Source organism: Rhinolophus sinicus, linkage group LG04, assembly GCF_036562045.2.
Source record: "Rhinolophus sinicus isolate RSC01 linkage group LG04, ASM3656204v1, whole genome shotgun sequence".
NCBI lineage: Eukaryota > Metazoa > Chordata > Mammalia > Chiroptera > Rhinolophidae > Rhinolophus > Rhinolophus sinicus.
In genome coordinates this window covers 28,928,769-28,947,628 of record NC_133754.1, presented here as the reverse complement: position 1 = coordinate 28,947,628, position 18,860 = coordinate 28,928,769, and the positions used below count along the sequence as shown (strand labels likewise).

The window sequence follows — 18,860 nt, the reverse complement described above, 5'->3', positions numbered from 1 at the left end:
TGACTCCTGTTACAAAAGACTCTAAGGATTCAACAAAACTATAGATGTATAACAAATCACTTTTGATGTGGAGAATCGTGTCCTCCACTTTCAGAAGTAATAAGAACCAAAATAAAGAGTTTTGAAAAGCTAATATAAAGCATATGTTTTTGGTTTTAGCATACGTTTTCCAATAAGTATTTGTGCATCATTGTATCTTTGTGATATGGAAAAAGCTAACGGATACTTTCAGAGGTATTAGCAGTTTAAATATCTTTGAGAGTGTTATATACTTGAAATTAAATGGAGAAATATAAAATTTTTCTGAACTAATAGAGTAAATCTGGGGGTAAGTCTCATTCTCATTCTGTGTGTAACTCTTCTTTACCACGAATTTATCAGTTTTCAATCCAAATGTATACTGACACTCTGCCGTGGAAATCCAGTGTGTAACCTGATTTACTAATGCCTACCCGGGGTGAGAGTGTCAGTATTGGACCAGGGTATTTCCTCTCTGCTTTAGAAACTGTTCCATCCTCCCCAAAACTGTGTTTCACATACTAAATTAATCAATCCTGTGACATTCCTTAGATGAAGGGAATAATCTATGCAGGATTTGATTTTAATCACACATTCTCATTTGTCCTTTTTACCATAATCTGGTATATCATGACAAATACGGTGGTCTCACATATTTTTAAATATATACACACACTGTAAAAAAAAAAAAAAACACTACCTTTTATTGAAACCAAGTACTTTGCTAACCTCTATCTCATCTAATCCCCTTTTCAAATTCTGTGAGCCAACTATGGTCCCTTTACAAATAAGTGAAGTGAGGATTAGTGGTCACACTGCTGGAATGGGATAGCACTGTGTCTTGGAACTGGGTCTCTGACTCCAGAGCTTGTAATCTTCATCCCCCATGCTTTGGAGCTCACATGTGTAGACCAAAGGACCAATGGATTTGAAATTTCCAAGGATTCTTTTTAAAGTACTGTTTTGCAAGTATTAGCATGTTTCTTTTTCAAGTAACATTTAATCCCTGCCTACGTTCCTGGATCTCACTCTACTACTAAGTGACAGCTCAATGATGGGAGTGTGTGTGTGTGTGCAACTTTTAAGTTTATAAAATTCACATTAACGCTGACATTTAGATGATTTTAAAAATAGCAGTAAGGCTATGTTAGAGAAAGATGCACTAGTGAAAGGAAGCAGACACTTATCCGTTCATGTCTTTATAAAAACAGCATCTATTGACTGTTCACCTTTCTAAAATGCTATAGCTAAGAGAATGTGACATAATGCTAGATTGTTTTTATGACAGGACCTGTAATGTTCATCTTTTAATTTTCAAAATCATCCCATCCAAAATGACAAGTCTTTTCCCTGTTTTAATGGATTCACTAAGACCAAAACTTGAAGATGTATAGCCCCTTAATTTCAAATTTGCTTTTTCTATAATCTCTCAATCTGTTTACTTTGGTTTGAAACGAAGGCACCACTGAACAAGGGAAGAAATTTGGTCTTGAACCCTAAGATGTTTCAGGAACTTGTTTCTATGTAGTTGAATGGTTTCGATTTTTCAAAGTAAGACATGCACTAGGTTTTCCCCCCACTCACTTTTGTACCTATGAATGATATTTGTAGAGAACATCAAACTGACATTAACAGTTTAACTTTATGGAATGTGATCTATTAGATTAGAAGGGTTTCCCAAGCCTCCTAAGGTCTTTCATTCCTATTTGTGGGAGTCCTGCAACACAGTCGGCCTGTCATGATGTAATCTGATGCTTCTAATAATACTTGGCAGAGAGAAAACCTTTTAAGCAATGATCTCAGTGCATAGTGAACATTTAGTGCCTAATTCTCGGAACCCCACTCCGAGGAGGAAGCATCTATTAAATGCAGATTTAAGAACTCATCTGGAGCTCAGGCTAGGGTGATCTTCAGTTTTTATGACAGAGGCAGTCTAGATAGAATACCTTGAATTCAAGCTCTTCGAAGACAGTAGATTCCTAGGTCTGCTGTGTCTTAACAGGGAGCAGACCCCCTCTAATAAATGTTAGTTGGAGTAACCAAATGTGTAGACCTGTGCGGCTTGTGTGACACTTATAATTTTGGGGTGTAAAGATACAGTCCCCAAGGACAAGGATTTGATAGGCATTTACTGAGACTTTCTGTGAGGAGGGAGGACCTAGTTCTGGTCCATTAAAATTCTTACAACATTGGTGAGTGGAAATGTGTCCGTGTTGAAGATAGCGTGGGGCAGAGAGGAAACCAGGTGGCCTCACGGAGGTACTATTTGTATTGGGTCTTTAAGGATGAATACGAGTTCAGTATGGAGGCGGACATTTCTTCTGTGTGTTCGCTATCCTGGAGGGGGCGCCTGTCATACAACGTCTTAGAAAAGGTGCAGAAGGAACCATTCCCTAACGTCGGGGCTTCTGATTTAAAAAGGTTTCCAGATTGCTCCAGCCTGAGATTGCGAGTTTGGCTTTGCCCCGCCTTCTCTCTCTCAGCGTCCCCCGAGACTCCAGGCTCGCTCAAGCTGGTAGGGCCGGCAGCCTGATGGCGAGACACTGACTCCCCAGGCGCTGGAAGGCTCAGGAGGTGGCAGGGCTGGCCCATCATCTGTCCATTAGGCCGAGGCTTTGCGCTTCAAAGGCCGGAAGGTGCGACCTCGTCCTACTCACTGGGTTATCTTTGTGCTGACGGTGGACGAGTGAGGTCTTGCCCGCTGGCCTCGGCTATGAGCCGTGTTTCCTCCTGATTCTAGCAAAACCAGCCTTCCGGGATTCCCGCAGCCGCTGCCTACCCCCCCCCCCAACCCCCCAGTCTACCAGGAGGACTGTCCCGCCCAGGCCCCACCCGAAGAAGCGACTAGCTCTGCGGTTTCCTTTCATTTTATTACCACTCACGAAACCTGGAGATTAAGACGCGAAACCAACAAAGAGTTTTCTTTCCACCTTAACCTTGCACACAATCCTTTAACAAATTAATTAATCCTAATGAATTAACACTTCATTTATTTAAACGCGCTACAGTCCATGAATTAAATTTTCATGCAGTGATTAAAGGCTGTTAAAATATGCATGATTTCGTTAAAATTTTATAATAAATCAGGGCAATGTGTTACATGACAAGGCAACTATTTCCCAGTCCCTCGCAAGGGGCTTTGATTTGTGCGGGTGGCGGGGAGGAGGGGCGGCTGGCGGCGGCGCCGGCGAGCGTTGCAGCCGGGCGACAGGACCCAGCTCCACACTGGCGTTTGGACTCGCGGATTCGCGCTTTCCTCCGCGGCTTCTGGACCCTTTTAGTGATCTGCTCCTGCAGGCAGAGCTGAGACTACCAAGGGCAACGGAGCTCGCCTCTCGGTGCTCCGAACTGCACTCGTGGGAGTGTGGGGGGGGGAGCTCCCTCCAACCAAGGCGTGCATGCATCTGGGTCGCAGCGGCGGGCAGGCGGCTATCTGGGGAGAAGGAAGGCGACAGAATTCCATCTCCTCGCGTGGGGTCACGGGCGGGCGTCTGTTGTAGAGTTGGTTTGTTCGTTGTTGTTTTTATCCCGGGGACCTCGAAGCCTCTTCTCTGACCAGCGCGCTCTTTGAAGGTGCCTGGGCAGGGCAGGGACGGCTCTGCTCCTCTTGGGACCTAAACCGCAGGGGACCGTGACCATATTTAGTGGCACAACATTGTCCCCTTGGACAACGAAACTGGTTCTGGCACTAGCCGGCGGGGGAGGCGTGCCCGTTAGCTTCGAGACGTAGTTATCTGGTATCACTCATAGGGCTTTCACAAGGTAGGTGGATTTTGAGTCCACAGAGATATTAGAGTGGAGATATGTACATAGATCTCTACATATGTAGCACCAAGAATGATAATGACCTGCAGTGAACCTTCCTGGGAAGCATCATTCGGGTCGCAAGGGTACCTGCGACCTTTCGGGGTGGGGTGGTCCACATCCAGGAAAATGATCCCAACGGAAGTTGCATTTGAATTAAACGTCCAGAAGAAAGAAAACTGGGTTTTCCTCCGGTTTATTCAAGAACCTCCTCGGCTGGTCCCAGCTGAAGCCCAGTCTGAAGCGGGGCTGAGAGGCTTTCAGATGGTTCCCGGCCCCAGTAACTCACCCACCTTGGCTTTGGGGATCGAGGGAGACGAGCGGCCCGGGGTACGGGCAGGGCGAGGTAGAAAGGAAGGACCCTGGCCCCCTGGAGATCCCCAAGACCCCGCCCCCAAGACCGTGGCTCAGGACGCAGTACCTTGGGCTGATCTGGGCCCTGGGGGAGGCAGAGGGCAGGGCTACCGCCCAGGACCCGAAGAGGTGGGCGCCGCGGCCTTGCGGGCTATTGGAGGAAGGTCCGAGGGCTCCTGGCAGGGCCCGCGAGGAGCCTGGTCTTTTCGCTTGGCGAAGGACAGGGCGGGGATGCGCGATAGGTAGCATTGAGAGAGGCGGAGGATCAAAGCAGTGTAAGCGTGGCCTGGGGAAGGCGGCCCCAAGGCAGAGCGCAAGAACCTCAACAGTCCTTCCTTTCGCTCACTCCTCGGACAGTGTCGGAGCTGGAGTTCACCGAGACCGACCTAGTGCAGCCGCTCTTCTGAGAACCGACTCCCCCCATCCCACCCCACCCCTGAACACATTAGTGGGCCTGTTCCTCCCTGCCTGCCCCTTCCCACTGCTTAAAACAACCCAAGCCGCTTCTAAAGCCGGCTGACTCAGGACTCAGGGGCTTCTCCTGCACGCGGTGAATGCCTAGTTTCAAACTGGGCAATTGCACCCAGGAAACCTGGCGCCCCAAGTCTGAGAGGGCAGAGCTCTTTCTTGGGCCTCCTGAACCCGAGGTGGCCCGGCTTACGGGTAGGGCCAGATTCCTGAGTTCAGGCAAGAACGTGTGGCCAGATCTTCTCCCCCTGTGCACACAAAACCTCCACACTTGAGTGGATGTTCCTCAGGGCCAAAACCCTGTCCCTGAATCCGGACAAATAACTCGATCCAATCCCAGGGTTGTGAGTGGGGGTGTTGGTGCGTGCAGGTAGCGGCTCCTGAGTCCAGCGCAAACTTTCCCGGAGCCCCTTTGGAAGGAGAAAGACAGCCTGATCCTGCAGCCGCTCCCGAACTCGGTGTGTGTGTGGGGGGGGGGGGGGTAAGGTGGTCAAAGGCTTGTAGGGTTCACCCGCAACGCTGCCGGCCCTTGCACAGCGCCTCTGTCGCGGGTCCTCCCTCCAACCAACGAATGTCTCCTCCCGGAGCTTGGGAAGCAGGAGCTGCCAAAGGAAATGTAAAGTGGGGCCTGCCAAAGGAGGAGGAGAAAATTAATTAATGAGGGAAAGAAATGTGTCTCTGATCCAGATGATAGACTCCTTATCCCTGGAGGCGGAAATTCCTTGGAAATCAATAGCTGTGCATTCATTATCCCCCTCTTGATAAAATGCAAAGCTATGAGATGGGGAGAGGAGGTCTGTGTTGGTCGTTAAACAAGGAGGAGGGGGGAAACCTGCCTAGGAATCTATGCCAAGGTTCAGACCCCATGTGGGCATCATTAGCACAGGCAGGGACCAACCAGTTACTGCACTTGCCAAACTGGGAAAACAAAGCAGTGACATATTGGTGGGCTGAGCCCTGGCCCGCCACCCTTTCCTTTCACTGCCTTGGGGTAAGTAGGGAGAGGCTAGATGTGGTCCAAGAAACTGCCTGCAGATCTACCTCTGCGCCTCACTCTCTAGCCTGGGGCTAAGGCCCAGCAGGGATGTGGCAGGACAATTCTCAAAGCATCAACCCCCACTCCCTCCCATATTTCTCTACACCTCCCTCTCGTTGCACCTGCCACACCTGTACCATAAACACCTCCACCTGTAGCTGCCTCAACCCCAGAGATTGCCACTTCCTGGAGGACAGGTACCCATATTTTAGACCTCATTTTATCTCCCGTGTCTTACCCTGGCCCAGACTTGTGCACAGCAAGCATTTGAGGAAGGAAGGTAAAGTAGAAAGTAAATGAGGGAGGGATGAAATGATCGACTTCCGAAATACCCCTCAGGTCCAGTCTCCATCTCCTTTTTTTTAGGGCGAGAAGAGACCACTCCAGTGACCTTCCTGCTTGCCGCCCATTAGCCCTGGCTTGTTGAACTCTCTGGCTTTGCTCCTGACTCTCCCCATCTGCCTTCTCTTCCTCCATAAAACATATATATTGTTTTATGAGGCATTTTTATTCTGTGACAAGCACCTTGTTAAGTGCCACGGTGGACACAGATATGCCCCAAATGGACTTCCAATCCATTGGTTGGGGGGGTTGTGTTGGAAATTGTACTCACAGCCATCATATTTCTAGCCCCAGGAAAAGCGAGATATTCTGGGCCAAGATGTGACCCCACCTTGAGGCAAGAAGGGACCTGGTGTCCAAAGAAAGGTAAGCTAAGAGTGTAGTCTCCGTGAGGCAGTGAACTCTTGACCTCAGGCTTCGTGACTGCCCCCTAGCTTTACTGGTGCCCTCCTAGTGTGGGAGGGTAAACCGAGATGAGCTTCAGGTACTCTGGAGTTCACCTCGCTCTCTGGAGGTCCACCTGGGCCCAAACCTGTGCTGTTTGCGTTTCTGCCCCCTGTACCAGGATCCCTGATGGCCATGGCTTCCCTGGGGGGAGGGCAGGATCCAGGCGCTCGCGCTCTGCAGGGCTCTTCCTTCACTCTAGGGAAAACTCAGGGAACCGCCCCGAAGGGTTTCAGGCAGGATTAGGTTAAGCCTGGACACCCGGCGCGACGACTACGTAGGACTCACTCGCTCCCTCCAGCGATGTCCTGCTCTTGGTCCGTTCCTCGTAGAGATAAAGTTGCATTTAGCACTCCCAGGGGAGCGCGTAATGGATGGAAAAGCGGCTCCTTCTCGCACCAGCAAATGAACATCCTTCTTATTCCCCTCTCGGGCTGCAAGGGGGGTCGGGGGTAGAGGGAAAAGAAAAGAAAGGAAAAGCCATGGTGACGCCTGTGGGCTCTTCTTGGAATTTTGAGTAATGAATGGGTATGCTAAACACTCGCGTTTGTCCAAAGCAAAGATAAAAATCAACACGAACACGAATTTAGGTTTATAGAAATGAGATCTGCTCTTTGGTGGAAATACAGACCTCTCTGGTGTGGAAGAGACCAGAAAAATTATTTGTCTGATCTCTGCCTCCCATAAGCAGCCCATCACAGCTCTCCAGCTCTCTCGCCGCAGATGTGATAACATCTGGGCTGTTATTATCACCCCAGGCAAGCGCTGCGTCCCTGGGGACTCAGGCACCTGAACTGTGGTCCCCGGGAGGCCCTTGATCTGCCTGCCACATAAGGGCCATATAATAGGTTGAGTAATTAATTTATTCTTCTTATTAGGTTTTGATTTTTACAATAATTAAAATAAATAAATAGTGTAAAGGCTGGACCAGCGCTTGGTTTGAATTAATATTTTAATCACCTTTTTAAATAAAATAACTTGATTTTATAAAATGACTTGATCCTCTTTCCTATTAAAGTAAAAACAATACATATATTCAGTAGAGATAAAGAGTCTAGAAAGCCAAAACTATGAAAGGGAAAATAAAGTTCTCTTTTCGACATCTTATTCCCTTTTCTCTGAAGCGATTTCCTTTTCCTGGAGTTTCCAGGATAAAGTGTGTGTGTGTGTGTGTGTGTGTGTGTGTGTGTGTGTGTGTGAGCTTGCGCGCGCGCGTACACATTGAGGAGAGGAAAGGACCCCAACTACACCCTGTTAACTATTTTTCCTTTTGTTTACTAGAAGCCTCAGATCACCCGGAGCTCGTTTGAAACGTGGGTTTGTACACAGTTAAAGGAGACAAACAATAAGAGAAATCCACAATTTCATTTCAACAGCCATTCCCTAGTAGAAAGCACACGTTTCTTGTGGCTCCTAAGTGGCTGTCACTGTCGGTGCCTGACAGTTATATTCACAACAATAACAACAACAACAACAAAGTAGGCGGGGGAAATTAAATTATAGGGAAATCAATAGCGTCTGACTGCTTCAAACAAATGTCTGTCACCGCGATTATTCTTCAAGAGCCTATTTATAAACCTTGAAAGAAACAGGTTCTCGCAGCAAAAGACAGCACCTCCTGCATTTTTGTGCTATTTATACTGTATACAAAGAAATGCACGGGCATAATTTAACATACAAATGCCCAGCTGTATACATTATATAACAGCTTGTTAGATGTCCCGGAGAGGAGGTGTGCCTAAGTAATGAGCATATATTCAGGGCTTGAGCTGGGGCGGGAGAAGAGGGGAAACTACAGAGCTGCGTGCGAACATCTTGTCTTTCCCTGCTTAAAAGATGCCTACCCTCAGACAATAGCTGGCCCTTTTGATCTTTCTAGACCCGCGGTGGGGAAGGTGAAGCGTGCAGTGCGCATGCCCCGGCAGCTACAGGTGCATCACCTGCGCTGTCCTTGCTGGTGGTCACTATAAGAGCGGCTCCCACGCGCGGGTAGCTGCTGGGCGAGCGCGCGCGCGCGCGCAGACGCACGGTGCCGCCGAAAGAGAGCGCGCGTCAGACAGACGAAGACGGCTGATGCCTGTCAGCGCGGCTGGGCCGCGAGCTCTCGCGAGAGCTCCCCGGGCCGGCCGCGAGAAGTAGGGCTCAGGTGTAAGAGGAGTGCATCCCGTCCGCGCGCGGGGCTAGAGCTCTTGGAGAACTGGGATCGCGAGGCCGGTGCGCGGCGCTCTGCGCGGTCAAAGCGAGCGCGGGGCGGCAGCGGCGGCAGCAGGAGCGCAGCAGCCCCCCGCGCGGCCGCCGACTCCGTGCCGCCAGCTGCCGCGGCTGCAGCCTGGGAAGCGAGGCCGGGAGAGCCGGCGTGCGCACTTTCCCGCGGACTTTCGGAGTGTTTGTGGATTTACATGCCAAGCCATCAAGATGATGTCCATGAACAGCAAGCAGCCTCACTTTGCCATGCATCCCACCCTCCCTGAGCACAAGTACCCGTCGTTGCACTCCAGCTCCGAGGCCATCCGGCGGGCCTGCCTGCCCACGCCGCCGGTAAGCGCCCCACACCCGCGGTTCCAGCCCGCGCACCCGCCCCCGCCCCGTTTCCGAGACGCTGCATGTCGGGTGCTGGTGTGTGCAAAAGTCCCGGTCCGGGGATTTGCGGGCAGGGATTTTTAGAGGAATCCCGCTGCTTGGCACGTTTTGTACAGTGGGGCTGAATGTCGTGTTTCTGTCGCCCCTGCCTCCGTGTCCGGCGCCTGCGATGAGTGGGGAGCGCTGGGGCCATGACTCTCGACTTTCCTCCACTTTCTCTGTTAATTTCATGCCTCAGAAAGGCGATCTCTGCGTGTGCGGGTGCGCGACACGGGTCCCCAGCTGCGAGTTACATCTCCATTTCTTCTTTCCTTCCTCCTTTTTCGTCTCCCACGCCCGTTCCCGGAATGTGTTCCTGTGTCCCTCTCCTTACATCTGTCCCCCTACCCACACTCCGGACCCTTCTCGTCTGTCTTCCCTGTCTCATCTCCAATGTGTCTCCCGTTCCGCCTTTCCCGGTCTCCACTCCCCCCACCCCCGTTGTTGTTATTTTGGTTGCTTTGTGTTTGTCCTTTGCTTGTTGTGCTTTCTGGCTTGTGTGTGGTTTTGTTTTGTGTTGTGTTTGCTTTTTTGGTTTTGTGGTTTTTTTGGTTTGGTTTGTGTCGCCTGCAGCTGCAGAGCAACCTCTTCGCCAGCCTAGACGAAACGCTGCTGGCGCGGGCCGAGGCGCTGGCGGCCGTGGACATCGCCGTGTCCCAGGGCAAGAGCCACCCGTTCAAGCCGGACGCCACGTACCACACGATGAACAGCGTGCCCTGCACGTCCACGTCCACCGTGCCGCTGGCGCACCACCACCACCACCACCACCATCACCAGGCGCTCGAGCCGGGCGACCTGCTGGACCACATCTCGTCGCCTTCCCTCGCGCTCATGGCTGGCGCGGGCGGCGCGGGCGCGGCGGGCGGTGGCGGTGGTGCCCACGACGGTCCGGGGGGAGGTGGCGGCCCAGGGGGCGGCGGCGGCCCAGGCGGCGGCGGCCCCGGGGGCGGCGGCGGCGGTGGCCCGGGGGCGGTGGCGGCGGCCCGGGCAGCGGGCTGCTGGGCGGCTCGGCGCACCCGCACCCGCACATGCACGGCCTGGGCCACCTGTCGCACCCGCGGCGGCGGCCGCCATGAACATGCCGTCGGGGCTGCCGCACCCAGGGCTGGTGGCGGCGGCGGCGCACCACGGCGCGGCGGCAGCGGCGGCAGCGGCAGCGGCCGGGCAGGTGGCGGCGGCGTCGGCGGCTGCGGCGGTGGTGGGCGCCGCGGGCCTGGCGTCCATCTGCGACTCGGACACGGACCCGCGCGAGCTTGAGGCGTTCGCGGAGCGCTTCAAGCAGCGGCGCATCAAGCTGGGCGTGACGCAGGCCGACGTGGGCTCGGCGCTGGCCAACCTCAAGATCCCGGGCGTGGGCTCGCTCAGCCAGAGCACCATCTGCAGGTTCGAGTCGCTCACGCTCTCGCACAACAACATGATCGCGCTCAAGCCCATCCTGCAGGCATGGCTCGAGGAGGCCGAGGGTGCGCAGCGCGAGAAAATGAACAAGCCAGAGCTCTTCAACGGCGGCGAGAAGAAGCGCAAGCGGACTTCCATCGCAGCGCCTGAGAAGCGCTCCCTCGAGGCCTACTTCGCGGTACAACCTCGGCCCTCGTCTGAGAAGATCGCCGCCATCGCCGAGAAACTGGACCTCAAAAAGAACGTAGTGCGGGTGTGGTTTTGCAACCAGAGACAGAAGCAGAAGCGGATGAAATTCTCCGCCACTTACTGAGGGGGGTAGGAGGTGCCGGGTGGGACAGAGCGGGGAGCTGAATGGGGCATTGAGAGGGCTTTTCCCGGGCCTGCTTCCCCACCACCCCATTTGGAGTGTCGGTTATCCTGCCTGCATTAGGAGACTTCTTCCTTTTGCGCTCTCTTCCGCCCCCTTTCTGCTCTCCCTGCCTTCATCCTCCCCTAGCCTAGAAGACTAGGGTGTTGGGTGTGGACACTGGAGAGGATGGAGGGGAGAAGAGGGAGCATTTGGGTGATCGGGGGAGTGGGGGAAAGGAAAGCGGAGACTGGAGGGTTTTGAGGAGCAGGATGGTTCTGGGGGTTAGGGTGGGGGGGAGACTCGGGAAGGGTAGGGAAATGGATTGTTTTGGACCAGAGACACCTATCAAAATCTCCTGGGGACCAAGGAACTATGTACAAAAACCTACCGACCACCAAAAACTAGGCAAATAAGGACAAACTAAAACAAAACAGAACAAAAGCAAATAAAAGATGCTTTAGAAATTTTAACTCCAGAGAGCCGTATTCTGCAGCTTCATTTCCCCCTAACGAAGAGAAAAAAAGAGCACCATCATTATTTACCACTGACCCCCCACACACACACGAACTGAGTCAAAAACCGAAAAAGAAAGGTGAAATTCTGGGTAGCGAAGCTAGTTGGTTCTGTGTGTTTAATATTAATTTTCCCTCTAAGTCTCACTTCCACCCCATCCGTGTTCTCTTTCATTTCTTCCTTCCAATGAGACTCCGATGGCTGCTCTCCATTGCCAGAAAGTGAGTGGGGGGAACTGTTGGGGGGGGGTGACTGCCACTTTAGTTGGAGTCTAAATTTTCCAGTGACCTGGCCTATACTACTGTGGCCTGGGCCTAATGGGGGTGCGGGGTGTTTAAGGAGAGAGAGGTAGTCTTTGAACTGATTGAAAAGCAGAATTTAGGAGCTCTGAAATAAATATTTTATTCTAGGAAAATAAATTTTAACAAGGTTTTTCTCTTTTTCAGTTTTGCTCTTATATCTAAGATCTAGAAACAGACTATTTCAAAATCAGCTCCCTCCCCCCACTCATAGAACTTGCTTGCCCTTTATTTTTCTGAGTGTGGTTTACTTTAAACTACCTACTGAATTGTATTTCCTATTGATTCAAATAGACTGATGGGATGGAAGACACTAGGAGAAATACTCTGTCTCCTTTTCTCCACAGAACAAAATCCATCTAGCTCTTCTAGGTCCGCTTTCCTTCTCTCTTGGAGAACATGAAATCAGTGAAATATTGAGAAGTTTCTGCTTTCAGTTGGAGTAGGACTTGGCTATGAGAAAAATCAACTAAATCCCAAATGAGAGGAAGGCAGGTTTAAAGTCCTCCATTTGTTTCAAAAGGGTCTGCATGTTGGGGGGGTAGGGGAAGCAGAACAACTGTGTTTCATTATTATTATTATTATTATTATTAAAAAGTAATTTATTGATGGAAATAAATGTTGGGTAGCAAGAACTTTAATTTGCACTATCAGTCTCCCAAATAGAAAATCATGTACAGTATTTCATAGTAATAATCAAGATATTTGATTGCAGATGAATTTTAAAAATGAGAAAGACAGTTGAAGGTGGTTAGGTAAAATGCCTGCTTGGTGCACAAGGTACTCTTTTGATCTTGTGTGTAGGGATGGCTTATTCTCATCCTTTAATAATAACTAAAAAATTGAAAACAGAAGAAATGAGAAAAGAAAAAAACCTGCCATTTAACAAGACTGAAATCATGCATGATCTAAAAGGTACAGAAAGAAACACAATTAGGTCTCACTCTGGTTAGGCATTATTTATTTAATTATGTTGTATATCATTGTTTGCAGCGCAAACATTCTATGCATTTGAAACTGAGCACTAAACTGGGCTAGCTTTCTGATAGACCGTTTTGTGGATAGAGTGATTTCACAGTCTACTGCCTGTTTTCACTGAAAACACAACATTCTTGTCATATTCTTGTATTTAGAGGAAAAGTAAAAAGGGAAGATTATTGTAAATATTTTCTTTAATACACACACTCACACAGTGGTTACAAACTGCCAGTGTTAATCCTGAAGTGTCTCACGGATTTATCTACCTGTCCATGTATGTTTGCTGAGCTTTCTCATTGGTTATGTCTTTGCTCTATTACCTTTTCCCCTCCCCACTTCTATCAGAACCATTTCTGTGCGCCAAAATACAACAGGGGGATGTGTCCCGGTACACTTACAAATAAAACATAACTGAAAGAAGAGCAGTTTTATGATTTGGGTGCATTTTTGTGTCTATGCTGGGCCAAGTCCTGGTAGAGCGGGTCAGCAAATGAGACTCATTTCAACCAAAAAAATAGGGGAGGATGACTCATGAGAAAAGTGGTGCTCTGAATAAAATGAATTCTATATTAGTTATCTGTGTTATCAAAGTTTTTGTTTTTTTAAACTGCAGAAACTCTTAAACCACAGCCCTAACTTCGGAGTGGTGGAAGCTAATAATAACCAGGCACCCCTAAAATATTTAAATTGAGGTTCAGGGACAGAGGCATTTGGAGATTTATGTGTGTTGTTCTAGCCTAAAAAACATTTATTTAAAAATATAACGAAATAACTTTATTTGGAGGATAATAAATGTAAAAAAATCCGCTAATCTGTCCTGCCACCATGTCAAATGCCTCTGTTCATTTGGAACATTTAGTGTGCCACCTACTGCTCCAGAGTGACCAGAGATTCTTTATTTTTTGGTGACTTGGGACTAGATCAGATGCCAAATGTACAAAGTTTCTTTATTAGCTGGGATTATATCTTCTGAAATCATCATACTTTAGCCAAATCTTTTTAATTTCACCGGCAAATCTGTGAAACAAAACACTTGATGTTCAACAATGAATAAGTACCTTTAAAAAGCTGTGATTTTAAACAGTTGTTAATGTTTTAAAAAAAAAAAAGCACTTAGAGGTATTTTTAAAAATAGATCTCTTCCATCAAAATTGATTTTTTTCTGTTGTTACAGACTTGAAATGTCATCAACGTTTTTAAATAAAATGCATTTGTAAAAAAAATCACGTTATTTTATAGAAAAGTATGACCGGATTTCATTGTTGGAGAACCAGGAATGAACAGAGGAAAGCCTGCTTTAAAAAAAATCTGCCCCAAACGAAGTGTTGCAGGCAAATGCATTTATGTTATATAATGATGACCGATGTATGTAATAGGAAGTTAAACATTTGTTTTGTATTAAGTAAAACGAAAAGAAGACAATATTATGCTAATAAAACAGATTATGAAAATACATGCTTTGCAGAGTTTCCTATTTTCTGTAGTAGGAAACTATGCAAAACAAGAAAATGCTTTGCTCTCTGGTGAGTGAATTTGTGTACCGCCACAAGGAATAATAAGACTATTCTAAGACACCTTTAACTGTCAATTCGTGAAGAAACAAACAACCAAGCAAACAAATGTCCTGGAGAGAATGCAAAGGCTTGTCACTCAGCGATAGTTGGCCTTGTCAAAGTTTTCTGGTTCAGAAGAGCAGAATTTCACTCTAAGCGGATTCACGGCACCAGTCAGTGTGTGGAAATCTTAAGATGTGTGGCTCCGGTTCTCTTAAAGAATATCTCAAAATAATTTGGAGAGAGTTGGGGGAAATTGGTCTCCGTTTGCATTTCAGCTTCTCAGGAAATCCTGGCGGTGGTGGAGTAGGAAAGGCAAAAGAAAAATAAGCATGAAATACACCTGCTACGTTTCTGCCATCCATTCGTTTTAAATTTTCTCTTTTCCCGAGTCCTAGCTCCAGGTCCTGCTCCTTCGGTAGGTCTAAGAAATGATGTCCTCAAGACACAGCAACTAACTTCTGAATAGATTTTTGTTTAATGCGTGTTCTGACATTGCTCTCAACTTCGACTACACTCTCATAAATAAACCGTAGGCATCCACTGCCATGATTGTATCGATTTTTACTTTCTCGTGAAGCACTACGTCGGTCCCGTTCCTACAGGTGTTCTCGCCCCAGGACTCACCTGGCCAGCTCCCTCCCGTGGCCCCAGGCCCTGTCGCCCCGGCCTTTCCCGCCAACCCTGCGAGAAGTATCCCTGCTCCATCTTTCACGTGGATGGGCTTTCATAGTCTAGCCTGTGAAGCTGGAATTGTGACTTCTGACCTTATCTAAAAACAGCGTTCCCCACCCCATTCAAACGACCTTGGTGGCCACCGGGATGGTAAAGGTGATGACAACAATTATCTGGTATGGTTCTAGTTATCGGTGTTATTGCCGCCGCAGTCTTACCCCACCATGAGAGCCACAGTCCTCGCGGGCGGTTTCAAAGGAGACCGCAAGCTTAATTGATTTTTTAAAAATAGCAGCCGAATTCTAATTCTCTCGGGGGACTCTTTTCCACCTGCTAGATAAGTCTTGTCGCAATAATTACGTTATTTAATATTTGATCAAACCTTCGCGCCACCGCGGCTGGCGGCACCCGGTGGGCTCACGTCCTCCGGAGCAGCGGCGAGCCGCGCGGCCGCAGCCGGACTGGGAACGTGCGGCGGGGGCGCGCGGCCGCCCCGCTCGGGTTGGCTTGCCTTGCCTTTTGAATAATTCATGGCCTGAGAGTTCTGGAAATTAACAAAATGAATGATAACAAGAAGCTCATTTAAAACTTTCCTAATTGTTTCCAAATCGGCTTGATGGGGGACATGCAACCCTCCCCCCCACACACACTCTCCGAAATCTGGTAGATCAACAGGGCTGGGCGCTGGCCAGGAAGGTCCTCGAAACTCGAGCGGCCAAACGCTCCTCGGGCTCGGGGAGCGATTTCGGAGGCAACCTCGAGTGGCTGCTGCCTCCCCTCCAGCCGCCGCCATCTGCAGCTCGCTCGACTCCCCAGCGTAACTTTGGACTTCGGGGCGGGTGGGTTGGCGGGTGCCATTTCAAACCGTAGGCAGAGCTGATTGGGTTAGAATTTGCAGCCAGGAGGGGATCCGCCCTCCCTCGACCCATGCTGGGTGCTCGCTCTGCCAAGGAAACACGCACCCTCCCCGGGCCGACCACGCGGGGAATCCCAGCGCCCCAGGAGTGTGAGCCGCGGCCAAACGACCGCGTTGCGTCTGGTTTGCGCCCCTCCGCCGCCCGCCAGGACACTCGCGGCCCGGAGGCTTCTAGTTGCTGGAGGCCGCAGCTCTTCACTGCTGGCGAGACAGCCATCGGCCTGTCGCCCCGGCCGGGACTCGGCCTGGCTGCGGAAAACCGGAGCTGGACAACAGCCCGAGGCCCTGGGTCCCGCGCGCCTGCGCAGGTGTCGCCGACGGGGCGCGGACCGCGGGGAACGCGGGCGGACGCGGCGCGCTCCGAGCGCGGAGAGCGCGCAGACCCTGCACATGCGCGTTACGTGCGCCGAGTCCCCTCAGAGGTAGCCCGGGTTCCGCGGCGGGTAATTGTGCGCTCCCGTAGGTGCCTTTAAGTGTGTCCTGAAAGGAAAGGGAAGGGACCAGTATCTCACAGAGGTTAAAAATGCTCCCCTCACCACTGTGTGCCTAAGTCAACGGACGTGGAAAACACCACAGAACTTTCAAAACTGGTTTACATTTTTTTGGAAAAGAATTGAGAGCAAAAAGACGTTGGCTTTTGTTAAGTGCACACCACCAAAGCCGGTTTGAATTTGTTAGGCAACGATTTATCCGCGGGGCGGGAGGAGCGCTGGCCACTGGGCCTTCGTCCCGCAGAACTCGGTAGAATACTGGATCGTAAAACGGAGGCTGAAACTGTCGGTCGGATAGAAGCCGGCAAAGCCCGAGTAGTGAGACCAGCGTCCTGTTCCTGCAAACCCAGGGATGGGGCGAAACGCGCCCGCGTTACTCCCCTCCCCTAAGCCCCTAAGCCCCGGAGGACGCTTCTCTCCGTAGAAAAGGAAGAGGATAGACCAGGAGGAGGGAGGCTGAAGGTGCGCAAAGACAGCCTGGAAAGAGACGTGGCTGCAGGGGGAATAGGGAGGAAGAGAGACAGACTGTTTGCATTGATTAGGTAAAACGAGTTACAAACAAAAGTTAGGTAACTCTGACTCCTGGCTTCCGTGCAGCATAACGCACACAAACTTTTGTAGGCACGGATCAGAATGAAACAAAATGTTGACAATTTCCAGCCGTGGAAATTCACTTACACCAGTCTCCCCCCTTCTTCGCCCCCGCCAAGTGTTGACAATAAACATTTAATGAAGGCAGGGACCTGGTTGTCTCCAGTCAGTGTCAGAATACTTTAAGCAGACCATTAGCACGGCTTCTTCCACTTCAAACGTCGCGCGCTACACTCTAACATTATATAAAATATACGAAGTGTGAGACAAATAATATGTTTATATAGATATCTTAAGTGGTCTGCAGTAGTTTGGATACCCCCTGTATTTAATAACAGAAACACACTCATTGCAGATTACTCGCGCTTAAAAAATGTTAAATACAGTTAATGCAATATTAATCGCCCTTTGGTGATATAAAATGCAATATTTTCAGGCAGCTATCGAGCTTTTCTGAAGGAAGAGCTGATGAAAAGAGTCACAGCTGAATAGTGGAGAGGAAAAGCCCGGTATTTATTGCTTTTGTTTGGCTTTTGGCTACAGAGACAGGAACCTTCTAATGGGGTAAGGACATTTATTTTATCTGCAATCTATTGCTGCGAGAGCAGGGGCGGCAGATGGGGCTGGTGCGATATTCACAGTGTAATTTAGAGCAAATCCTAATAACTAATAATGATTTATGTTAATTTTGACCACTTATGCGACTTTACCAAAGCTTTGTGATGAAAGAGAAGCAGAATGTGACAAGGAGCTCTGAGAGTGAGACTGGAGCTCGACAATCCTGTTTAAAATGTGTTTTATGAGTTAGCAATGGAAATACACGCATTTTTTAAAAGCAGGTAGGATTCATTTGACGCTGGGTAGAGGCATCTTCCCCGGGTTTGCATTTCTTATGAAAATATACCTAAATGAGAGAGGAACCGTGAAGCCTTTGAGCGGTAGACTGTTTTATCCAAGTTTTAAAGAAAACAGACCTATTTCAATTATTTCATTTGCTTATATTCAACCAAGGGTGTGTGTGGGGGGGTGGGGGGGAGGAGTGAGGCTGTGTGTGTGTGTGTGTGTGTGTGTGTGTGTGCGCGTGTGTGAGGTAATCAACCGTGTGCGGGGCAGGAGTGCGCGCCAGGGTCCTCCCTCCCAAAGGGTAACCTGAGCCTGAGGTTTGAAATCACCCTTAGCGCCTATGAGCTGGCTCCTGCGCACCGCCGCCACGCCTTATGCAAAAGTTTTACGACTGGCTGCTTAAACAACTTGCCGTTTCTGAATCTTCACTTCCCCTCTATTTGTTTGCCTAGAATCAACTTTTGGGAAGTTTTGCCTTCTCTACCTCCCGTCTTTCCCCTCCCCCAAGGGACCAGGGCTTTTCAACTTAAAAGTGCCTCCTCTCTCCTCATCTCCCTGGTAACGTGGCAAGGGTTCAGACCCCCAGGGGCTGCCAACCGGACGCAGTTCTGCACAGGAACAGGAGATTTTCGACCGCCACGCAGTGCACTCCAGAGGGTCGGAGAGATTTTGAAAGGGAGGGTGCGTGCTCCTTGCTCGTGGTAATTTACTTTTTTCACTTACCTCTTGCGAGTTTTAACGCCTCGAGGCTATAGTTTGAAAGTAAAACAGCATCAAAGCACCTCCTTATTACCTCTGTATTTCAGAAATCCGAAGATGAAACTACCTAAAAGGTTTAATAGGGCGGAACAGCATTTATTTGCCAAGCAAACAATCAGAGGACAGTTCAAAAAGGGGGTACAGTGGTTTATCAGCAGGAGGTTGGAAGGAGAAGAACGATGGGCAAAGCGAATTTCAAGCTTCAGTTACGTCAAAGTGAATTAAATAAGCTTCAAGTGGGATGTCTGCTTTTATTTTGAATATCGTCTCCCTCGTAAAAACTTTATACACTCACACTCATGCATATGTGTGCATCCAAAGGCTTTCCCCACCCTTCAGAATTGTTATCACTTTGCCTGTAAACTTTCAGGTTTTGTAGAATAAGAATAGTTACCTATCCAGGGATT

The 18,860-nt window shown here is 49.4% G+C and overlaps 1 protein-coding gene across 1 annotated transcript; it reads left to right on the top strand.

Annotated features, from left to right (window-relative positions):
- Positions 1-8,478: 8,478 nt before the first annotated feature.
- POU4F1 (POU class 4 homeobox 1) lies at positions 8,479-14,078 on the top strand. The gene is given in 4 exon segments (XM_019742552.2): positions 8,479-9,004; positions 9,659-10,043; positions 10,046-10,141; positions 10,144-14,078. Coding segments are annotated over 4 exon segments (1,257 nt in total). The 5' UTR covers positions 8,479-8,881; the 3' UTR covers positions 10,797-14,078.
- Positions 14,079-18,860: the final 4,782 nt, after the last annotated feature.